This window comes from Cynara cardunculus (genome assembly GCF_001531365.2).
Source record: "Cynara cardunculus var. scolymus isolate 2C chromosome LG 5, CcrdV1, whole genome shotgun sequence".
NCBI classification, from domain to species: Eukaryota; Viridiplantae; Streptophyta; class Magnoliopsida; order Asterales; family Asteraceae; genus Cynara; species Cynara cardunculus.
The window spans coordinates 6903711-6914347 of record NC_037532.1 but is presented as its reverse complement, the minus strand read 5'-3'; the positions used below and the strand labels follow the sequence as shown (position 1 = coordinate 6914347).

The 10637-nt window shown below is 34.7% G+C and overlaps 2 protein-coding genes across 2 annotated transcripts; one reads left to right on the top strand and one right to left on the bottom strand.

Annotated features, from left to right (window-relative positions):
- The first annotated feature begins 6 nt into the window (after positions 1–6).
- Positions 7–4798, top strand: LOC112512597 (CDK5RAP3-like protein). Its single transcript, XM_025118647.1, has 10 exons — positions 7–151; positions 241–375; positions 1247–1341; positions 1426–1520; positions 1631–1766; positions 1850–2002; positions 2094–2615; positions 3157–3365; positions 3489–3621; positions 4427–4798. The coding sequence occupies exons 1-10, from the start codon at positions 91–93 to the stop codon at positions 4553–4555; spliced, it is 1668 nt and encodes a 555-aa protein (XP_024974415.1). The 5' UTR covers positions 7–90; the 3' UTR covers positions 4556–4798.
- A 1048-nt stretch (positions 4799–5846) lies between these two features.
- On the bottom strand, positions 5847–8245 carry LOC112511976. The gene is made up of 2 exons (XM_025117738.1): positions 7843–8245; positions 5847–6501 (listed from the first exon to the last, which is right to left on the bottom strand). Exon 2 carries the CDS (start codon positions 6449–6451, stop codon positions 6044–6046), a length of 408 nt encoding a protein of 135 aa, XP_024973506.1. The 5' UTR covers positions 6452–6501; positions 7843–8245; the 3' UTR covers positions 5847–6043.
- Between the last annotated feature and the right edge of the window lie 2392 nt (positions 8246–10637).

The window sequence follows — 10637 nt, the reverse complement described above, 5'->3', positions numbered from 1 at the left end:
AAAACGGAGGACGGAGCCTCCGACGTTACAGAGAGCACTCTACCTGCGATTCAAAACATCGTCTCGTCGGTCGGAGACTTGATTCAACAAATGCAGAATTCGGACGACGTTCGCAACCTGCCGATCGACATCGCTTTCGCCCGTCTTGGTGGTATATCACTCTCTCTCTCTTGGCTTAATCATATGTTTTATTCCCAATTCCTCATCCTTTTTGCTGATTGATTGATTATGGCGGTGAAGAATGGTTGGTTGATCGGAAGAGAATACCATCCGATTGGAGAAAACGTTTGGCAGTGGTCAGAGCCAAGATTTCTACGGCCTTTCAGTCTCTTCCTAAGGACGTCGATCCTTTCTTCCAAACCCTAGACCTAGATGGTTAGCTCACTCTTTCTTATCTTCAATTGAATTAACTTATCTCCTTGATCAGGTTGATTATCGGTTTTGCTTGTTGGTTGAACTATTTTGGGTGCTTACATCTATTCCAAAAGGGAAAACACCTGGATTTGCTTTTACTCATCTGAAGTTGTTTAACTAGATATAAACAGTGCACAGATACACCATACATGTGAAATCATACTCAAATCGTATGCATGTTTGATTGTCATTGTAGAAGGCAAGAATTGGAGTATGATTATAGCATTTGATTCACAAGCAGTTTTAACATATCATTTGGTGTAACTATGCCAATTGGTACGTTATGGTGTCTCATCCCTAATTGTGCTTAAAACAATCACATGGGTGGTCCACAAAGTCAGTAATGCTTGGATCCATTTCAACTGGTTGCTCTAATTATACCACTGCATAAAATGAGATGATAATGCCGTTTGTTGATGTGGTTTTATAAATGGTTTGGGTAGAACTCACTCCCAAAAGCTACTGGAGGAGGGTGCCGAAACCACATGTATGTTTATTGACAACCTGGCTATGTGGGACAAATACTACAACATGATTAATTCAGTTATTAAGGAATGACATGCACAACACAATAATGGTTCTTGCTTTTATGTTTAGTTATTTATTTTTTGCCTTTCTCTTGCCATACTTTGCTGTACATCTGATCTACACTAATCTAACTAAAGATCAAGGGCTTCTGGCCGTTCAACAAACAATCATGTATCATACAAATATCATTGGCATTTATAAATTGAGGTCAAGGTTTCACCAACTGACTACATTCCATCTTTCATGGCCCGAACTCTTTTACTTGCTCTTTCATAGGAGAAATAATATTATTTTTTGTTGCCAGGGATTGGATACTTGGAAGCTAGGAAAATATACGATATTCTTCTGAAATCAACTCCAGAAAGCCGCAATATTTTTGGACGGCTTTCAGGTGCTGCTGTAAGACCCAACAAAATAGTCTCGTCTTTTTCTAAGCCAAAGTGTTAAAAACCTGTTTTTTACTTCACTTCCAACTTTGGGCAGGGTGCTTGGGAAGCAATTGTACGTGCTTTTGAGAAGGATTATATCTACCTTGGTGAGGCTGCTCAGGTTATGGTCCAAAATGTAAATTATGAAATGTATGTCGGCACCTGATCTCCATTTTGATCGAACTACAAAATAAAGAACTCACATGTCTATGTGGCCATACTTATTGTTAGCACTAATTGGTTTTGATTATTATTTGAAGCCCCTATCAGAAAAAGCTGGTCCAAAGGACCCAACAACAGCTTGCTGAGCTAGAGCGTAAGGAAGCTGAGATAAAAAGAAATGCAGCTTCATCCGCTGCTAAGTATGCAGACGCCTGTCAGGAATTAGGACTGCAGGTTGTAAATTTTGTATCACATGAGAACAATTGATTTGGAATGATGCTTTCTCTTATAACAATTAACCTGTTTATGTGTTTCAGGGAATCAATGTGAAGCTGGAATTATTAGAAACTGCAACAAATTCACTGCCTGGCACATTTAGCAAAATGCTCGAAGTTTTGAAATGTGATTCTGTTTCACGGGCAATTGAATTCTATTCTAATTTTGTTAAAGATGCTCACACGGAGAAGGATGTAGGTTCTCATCAAAATTTATTCTTGTTGTTTATAGCATATGAGGATGCCACAACCTTTCACTAATAACAGCTAATTTTTTCTTACACAGAAAATTCCAGAGACTGTATTGCTAAATTTAAGGGACATCATTAATAACCCTCCTTCTCTTGAAGTTTCCGTGGCTTCCGAAGTGCTTGCTTCTGTTAATGCTCAAACAAGTCTTAGTGAACCAACACAGATGACTGTTGATGCTGATCCTGTAGCTTATAGTATTGACTGGGATATTACTTTGGATAGCTCTCAGATCGATTGGGATATTGGCACTGTGGAAGATACTGGTAATGGATTGGGTCCCTATGAAATTGTGGATGCCAGTGAAATTCCACAAAGTTCTGACGGCATAGAATCTGATGAGACTATTAGTGAAAACGTAGTCTCAGAAATCTCTTGGGATATCAGTGTTGAAAATACTCAAGTTGAATCGACTCAAAATAGTGCCTCGACAGACATATTGCCAGGCGAACATGCATCAGGGATAAATGTTCTAAAAGGAAGTCAAGGAACCAGCCAAGTCAGGAGTCGGCTTCTGGATACGGAGTACAGGAGTAGGATTCTCGATGATCTGTTTGAGGTACAAACTTGATCTTTTTGTTGATGCTGTATTAGATTAGCCTTTTCGCACCACTTGTTTTCTCTGTACCAAAAGAACAAGAAACCCTATTTGAAAGTTAAAAAAAAAATATAACTACCCATGCATTTACATGTTCATCAAGTAGTAGTGATTAGAATTTAGAAAGCACTTATGGCAATAATGGAATACTCATGCCATCCTCATATTTTGTTTTTTCTTTCTCATGGATTGGTCTAAGAGAAGGACAACGAGTTCCATGCACACAATCTGGTACTACTTTTGCAGCATAGAAATTGTGTTAGTAATAAAGATGGTCAAGTAAACTCATAAAACCAAATCAAACGAGCCAGTATATCCTATCTAGAGGTGGGGTCCAGGGAGGGTAGGATGTACACAAACCTGACATCTATCTCAAAGGGTAGAGCTGCTGTTTCCATGAAGTCCCGCAGCTAGAATAAGCTCATAGAATCTGACAACTTATGTGTGAGATTTGAGTTTGCAACGTAATTAGTTGATGTATCATTCTCATTTTTGGTTTCAGATTAAAGCATTTCTGAATCAAAGAATCATGGAGTTGACAAATACAGAGACGTTGTCCTTGCAACATCAAGTTCAAGCAATGGCTCCATTTGTGATGCAGCAGTTCACTTCTGATGCTATCCAATCAATGTTATCTGATGTCTCTTCGGCCATTTCCTTGCTCACAAATAGGAAAACAAGGGACCTCATTATGATTCTCAACTCTAAAAGGTGTGTTACCTGATTTTCTTTATCATATGCAATACCCACAAAGCTTCTCCTCCGGCATGAATTTTAGATTTGGTCATGCTGTTTAATAAAGATCTTTGACTATCTTGATCATTTGAATTTTAGATTTCTGGAAAGATTAGTGAGTACACTGGAAGAAAAGAAGCATCATGAGGCGAAGCTGAAAGAGGGGTTAAACGATTTGGCAATTAAACGCATGGAGCTGCAAAACTCACTATCCTCAGTCTGGCCTAAGCAAGTGAGTAGCTTTTCCTCCCTATTGGCTGACAAAATTTACCAAGTATTTTTTTTTCAAAGTTTTACTGTGTCATATTCTTCAAATGACAGGCATTTCGTGATTGCATACTTCCTTAACTTCATCAAAATTGCAATGTTAACTTGTCACATAGTTTAAAGAAATTCTATATTATTTTCAAATTTTAAAATGCCGAGGAGATTCCTATGGACCCAAATCAATATAGTAAATGGCTTGGGGACTTCCCAAAAAAGGAAGAATATTGTAACATTTATTGAACATCCCCAAATAAAATTGTTGCAATTTCATGTGACTGAGGGTACGCTTGTTACCACATTGGACTGGATGGGACATGACATGATAGAAATTTAGAAACTTGTCCCATGTTTGGTGAGACATTAGACTTGACAGGAATGAGGTTGAGCCCACCAAAATAGGTGCAGCAAAAATTAGGGAGATGAGACAAGATTGATAAATTACTAAACTACCCATGTCAAATTAAAACGCTAAAACCTTCCATGATTTTTTAACCCCCTACCTCATTCTCGTCCGTTAGTCCCATCCGCATACCAAATGCACCCTAAAGAAGAAACATGTTGCATGACTTCAAGAAATCTTGAGTTCCACTTCTGGAAGTATATGACTTAAGCATAATCATATGTGAATTAAACAATTGTCATGAGTCTTTGCATACTTGAGATGGGAGGCTTGTACGTATCTTGACGTGGTGAAAGGAAAAGTCAACAAAACTCGAGGAGATACGGATATGAAAACAAAGTTGTTTATATTATACGATTACTAACTGCAGGAAGCAGCAGTTGCAAAAACCAGAGAGTTGAAGAAGCTTTGTGAAAGCATGCTTTCATCCATGTTTGACGGAAGGCCTGTAAAGATCATCGGAGAGATCAACAACATGTTGAGCAATGCCGGTGCCTGAAATAGCGACAGCAATTTAGTCGGAATTAGTTGTTACGACTTGAGCACAGTTGGTTTCTAAAATCTAGTCCTTACAAACATTTGTTTACTGAAACTCATGATGAATGGTCACATGTTTTATGTTTATCAGTGTAGCATGTGCCTCTCTGCTCTTTACGGTAGAGATAAGGTCTGCATGCATCTTCCTGACACTACGCGATGGTGGAATTAATAATATTAAGAGTAAAGTACACTTTTGGTCACTTCCTTGGACTTCATTTGTTACACGTAGTTGGTCTCTTGGCCTCAATTATAAATAATTATAATAATAATTAAATTACTTTTTATTAATTGATTATTATAAAACAAATGATTTTAACATATTTTAAAACATTATTACAAATAAATCTTATGAAATTGTGTGAAATATCAACTACTCCAATCGAATTTCTAAATTCCATGTTTGTAGGGTTTTATTGAAATCTTGATATTACAATTCTAGATTTTCCTTTAACCAAACACGAAATTTCATTAAATCATGCAAACCAAACGGACCTTTAGGTCTCATTTGGTTTGTAGGATTCAATTAAATTTGGAATTGAATTTCATTCAAATTTCATGTTTGGTTTGAATTTTTTTTTTATTTGAAATCCTACAAACATATGATTTTGAAACCCCATTGGGTGGTTGGTATTTTATGGGATTTTATAGGATTTGTATGTAATAATGTTTTTAAAAGATTTGTTTTGTAATAATCAATTAATAAAAAAATAATTTAATTATAAATATAAATTATTTATAAAGAAATGAAATTTAATTTCATTCCAAACCAAACAATTTCAAACACTTCCAAATCCAAATCTCTCAATAATCTCATCAAATCAAACATAATTTAAAGATAAGATGTATACATACATTTTCTCGTATTTCAAGTCATATTTTGGTTTGAAAAAGTGGATTTTAAGAGGTTGTTTGTTTACCTCTTAATAGTTTCATTAAGAGTCAACATCTGAATCGTTAAGAGATGAATCTAGTTTGGCAAAAAAAATATGTCTCTTAATGGTTCTAAAACTCTTTGAATGATTTTGTATCATGGATCTCCCTTAACCATTAAGAGCCTTAATTTCATTGTACACAATTACCAAACAATTATATATATATATTTGCAATATATCATGAGAGTCTCTTAATCATCCTGCACCAAACCATTCAGTAATTGCCAAACAGTTTAATTATTTTAATTGAAGAATTTATATTTATGTTTTGACAATGAAGTTATGATTTGCACCAAACTTAAGAAAAAAACAAGATGATTTCATCAAAACTTGATTTGATATTATAAACCTTGTGCAAAAATTCTCAATATAAATCAAAAAGTCTGTAGCAAGATCACATATCTAAGCATTACAATGAAGTTCAGAAATACCATAAAAAAAGAACCCTTTATGATTTCATCATCATCCAAACCGAAAACCGAAAACCGAAAAACCAGAACCGAAACCGAATTTTCTCAGCTTCTCAGCACCAACCAGCTGCAGACCTCGCACGCGCTCACCCCGACTTCCGCCGCCCTTCGTGGCTTGTTTTTCCGCCTGCTGCCATTGTGTCTAAACCCCACGGCTTTGGTCAAGTCGTGGCCGTTGGCTTTGGGTTCGATGTTGTTTTCATCTTTTACGGTTTCCGGGTTCTCCTCGGTCTGTAAAGATGGTTTCTTTCTCTTTTTTCCGTTCTCTAATGCAGCTTCGAGTTTAGTGTCTTTGTTTTCATCGGTCTTTTCGGCTTCTTCTTCTTCTTCTTCTTTGTGTGCTTTTGTGGGTCTTCCTCTTCGCTTAACCGGCAACTTTTCTTCTTCCCCACTTCCATCTTCATGATGAGCGATGACTGAACTTTTCTTCGCTTTTCCCCTACCTCTACCCATTCTACAAATGCTTAAAATGATGACAACTTCGAACAATCTTCTTGTGAAATCTGCAACAAACATTCATAGCTAAATTCCTCGATGCATCTCAAGGAAAACCAAAACCAAACGAACCCAATAAATCCTAATCAGTAGGCAGACCTGACTTCTACTCCAAAAAGCAGAGCGGTTGTTTGAGTATGAGCAAACAAAGATTATACTCAACACTTTGTTTCCAAAAAACCGAAAAAACTAAACTAAACACTCCAATTGACATCAAATCGGAACAAGACACTTCAGTTGACATCAAAATATCAATCGACAATGAGACATAATGCCAAATAAAACACACACACACACACACACACAAAGTATATACGATCTTCACTCGTTTCCGATTGGTTTTCAGTTAAAAAGTGTGTCAAAACTACATTCGCGGTTGGTGTCACTTTGGATGATTATAAACTCACAAAGTCGAATGCTTGGACTACCCTTCAATGTTGAAGTAGGATGGGTTATTCAGCTACATGACCTCCGAGTGATTTTCAAACCCATGACTTCCCGACAGGTTTTTAAACGTTCTTGTGTGTGGAAAAGACATTGTTCTGTTAAAAGGTCATGAATTTCATTAAAAAGAACCTGTCCCGACAGTGATTTTCAGATCACCGACTTTCTTGACATGTTTTTAGGCATTCTTGTGTACGGAACAATGCATTGTTCCATTAAGTTGTGGCATTCTCGAACTCTATGAGAAGGTCATTTAACCAAAAGAACCTAAGGACAATCATCATAAACACAACACCTCTTGGAATCAAGAAACCATTACAAAGACGAAACGAAATGAACCATAAACAGTCAAGAAATCTTTGCACTAACAAGAGAAAGCTTCAAACAACAGAATCTTGGAACTGTAATTCATCATAAAAAGCACAAATCTTGATGTTCTTCATTCTTAAACCTTAGCCACTGAAGCCCCTTAATGGATTCAGCAGTTTCTGGTCAACAGAGAATCAATCAAACCAATAAGCAAACACTTCAAAAAAAGTCAAACATTTGATTCTTGAATGCAAAATGAGTTGTTTACCTCTGAACATGAAGAGAATTGTGTTCAATGTTGTCATAGATCAAGAACATTTTGTAGATAAGACCCCACTGAATCTATGTCAAATCTTATAAGTCTGAACCCTTTTGAGGTCAAATGTTTTTCAATACCCAGAAAACCTTATAAGATTATCGAAACTGTAACAAAGAACTGGATTTAACCTAAACAGACGACTTAAATCAATTAAGAACACACAAATCAAATTGATTTGAAACCAAAGAAGAAAGAAGCAGAAATCCAAATAAAGGATTGAATCTTCAATCAATCTAACAACACAACGTACGATGAGAGGGAAAGAAAGAACACATACCAAATGAAGCTGAACTGATAAGACACAACCACCATTTGAATCTTTAAACAAACACCCATTTCTGAACTACCGATTTACTTGATCGATTTAATCACAGGAACCAACGAAAACCCATGAACAAGACGATGGGTTTTGCTACGAAGCAGATTTTTCAAGTGAAGAAATGAAAAAGGTTTGTAATAAGATGTTTTAAGAGTCAAAGATTGAAGGGTTCGATCTAAAGATGAAGTAGTGAGAAATCAGATCAGAAAACAATCGAAATAGATTGAAGATTCAGTGAATGAACCAATCAAGGGTTGAAGAGGGTTTTATCTGCCATTAAAGGATTTGCAAAGAGATATGAAGCAAAGGGAGAAGAATGGAGATGTGAGGGAGTTAATACAAGTGAAGAGAAGCAAGGAGATGTGGGGGGTGGGGGGTATAGTAGAAATATAGTAGTTTAACAGTAGAGTCAATTACAATTTTGGTCCCTATTGTTTATACAAAACTACAAAAATTGTCCCTATGCTTCAATAAGTACGGAAATAACTATTAACGTCTGCTTTGAAAGCGGTTTCCGACACTAACTTTGTTGAAAATATCCGTGAGAGGCATTTTAATCTTTTCTTTTTGTATTTTTTTTAATTAAATAGTTTTCGATGTAAACATGCTTAAAAATGTCCGACAACCAACTTTGGTCATCTTTTCCGGCAAACCAAATTCTAAAACTCAACTAGATTCCAAATCTGAAACCTTAATCGAACTTAAATTTTAAAACCTAAAAGAAATGGTCAAAGATGAGCTCTGTCCAGTAATAGACCTCTGTGCTATGTAGGAAAAAAGGGCTCGACCCTACTTGCTAGTTCAAGTACAAAGTGGTTAACTTGTTGTGTTGTACCTTATGCATAAAAAACTGTAACATCTGTTCACATAAGCAGAACTTGAAGATGCCCCATGGTGGCCTTCAGTAGAAAGAGACATTTCTATTGTCAAGAACAATTTAGTAACATCATATATGTTTATTTGATTACAAACAATCGATACATCTATCACCCTTTTCTAGGTTATAATTTAATATAAAATAAATATTTTAATGTAATATATTTTTAAAGAAAAATTAAAGAAATAGATACACGGATGAAAATGTTCCTCACTTAATGACATTTTAATCGATGATAGTGACTATTTTGTACTTATTGAAGCACGTTGGACAATTTTTATAAACCATAGGGACTAAAATTGTCAATAATAAATAAGTATAAAGAATGATAATAGCAATAACAAAATGTTTAAAAAATCATTATTCTGTATGATAACAATTATTAATTTATATTGGTTGACACGGGTGTCTGGTTGGTTTGAGCTTGACTCCAAAGATCAAAAGTACCAGGAGGTCCCAAGTTCAAATCCAAGTAGGAATAAAAATCCCCTTGTGGCCACAGATGTTCAAATGCGGTGACTCCATACTATCTACAAAGCAGGTGGTCGTACTGGGATTAGTCGGCTCGCATAGCGGATTGAATATCCAGGTTAATCAAAAAAAATTTATCACAAACATATATGAGTTGGTACAATTTCATTCAACAACGGATCCAGAATTTTGTCAAAATCACTACGGATACGATATATTAGGCTTGTTTCATCTGGTTTGGTTTGTACACTTTCATAGCAACTTTTAGGGTGTGTTAAAACAACATATCTTTATTTTGTATATTTTGCAGTAAAAAATTCTGCAACTGTATTTTACGGCATGTACTTTTTACACACTGTGGAACATGTAAGTCCAATGCTTTTCGTCTGTGCTATATGTATTTCCGCTTATAAAATTAGCTCGGATTTTAGTCAACTTGTAAAGAGAGATAAGTTATTAAATTCTTGTTCAAATTTGATTCGGAATCTGTTAACTTGTCTTAGTTCTTATTCCATATCTTCACCACACAATCCAAAACCTTACAAGATACGTCAAATACCAATTTACCACACGTTGATTATAAATATATTAAGAGGAAATGTTGATTACCATATAAAAGTATACAGAAAGAAAAATAAACGAGGATACATATTTTCATGACGTTGATGTAAATGCATACAGTTTTATGTCATAATTTTTTTAAATATATAACATAACACCGAGTTTAGAAAAAAATATTATTTAGATTAGTATAGAGAAAATTAAGTCAGATGACTCATAAATGACTGATATCTGTCTCATAATTTCCATTGGAGAGAAACGTTTGTTGAGGTGGTAAATCCAGGTTTTTTTATGGTAATATGTGTGTGCACTATTCTAATAAAAAAAAGCTGATTATATACTACTGCTACAATTTGAGTATACCTTCTATGCGATATAGATCCACCCTAATCAGATATCAAATCATGAACCTAAAATTGCTTACATAAAACATTTGGTACATAAATAACAACTTTTTTCAAAAACAAAGACTTTGTTTGGTAAAAATAAGCTAGATTATTTTCTGGGTACACGTTTCGATGCACATAAGCTAGCTTATTGAAACGCTACTTGGAGTAGCGTTTCGGTAGCTTATTGTCACTTTTTCTAATTATAACTCTCATTAACATTAATTTTATTTATTACTATTAATTATAAATAAAATTTAAATATTACTAATATTAATAAATATAAATTGAAAATAATTATTAATTAATTTCAATTATACATCACAGATTAATATTATTCACAATAATTATTAATCATATAAATTATTTTCATATTATTATTAAATATATCTTGTTATCAAAACGTAAATATACCAATTTTAATAATGTTTATGTAACATAAAAATTAAAATTATACT

What these genes read in the sequence shown, in the direction of transcription:
- LOC112511976 (XM_025117738.1), bottom strand. Translation starts at nt 6,451, where the DNA reads ATGGGTAGAGGTAGGGGAAAAGCGAAGAAAAGTTCAGTCATCGCTCAT.
- LOC112512597 (XM_025118647.1), top strand. Translation starts at nt 91, where the DNA reads ATGCAGAATTCGGACGACGTTCGCAACCTGCCGATCGACATCGCTTTC. An exon ending in CGCTTTCGCCCGTCTTGGTG is followed by an intron (nt 152 to 240) that starts GTATATCACTCT and finishes ATGGCGGTGAAG; the next exon opens with AATGGTTGGTTGATCGGAAG. An exon ending in CAAAATGTAAATTATGAAAT is followed by an intron (nt 1,521 to 1,630) that starts GTATGTCGGCAC and finishes TATTATTTGAAG; the next exon opens with CCCCTATCAGAAAAAGCTGG.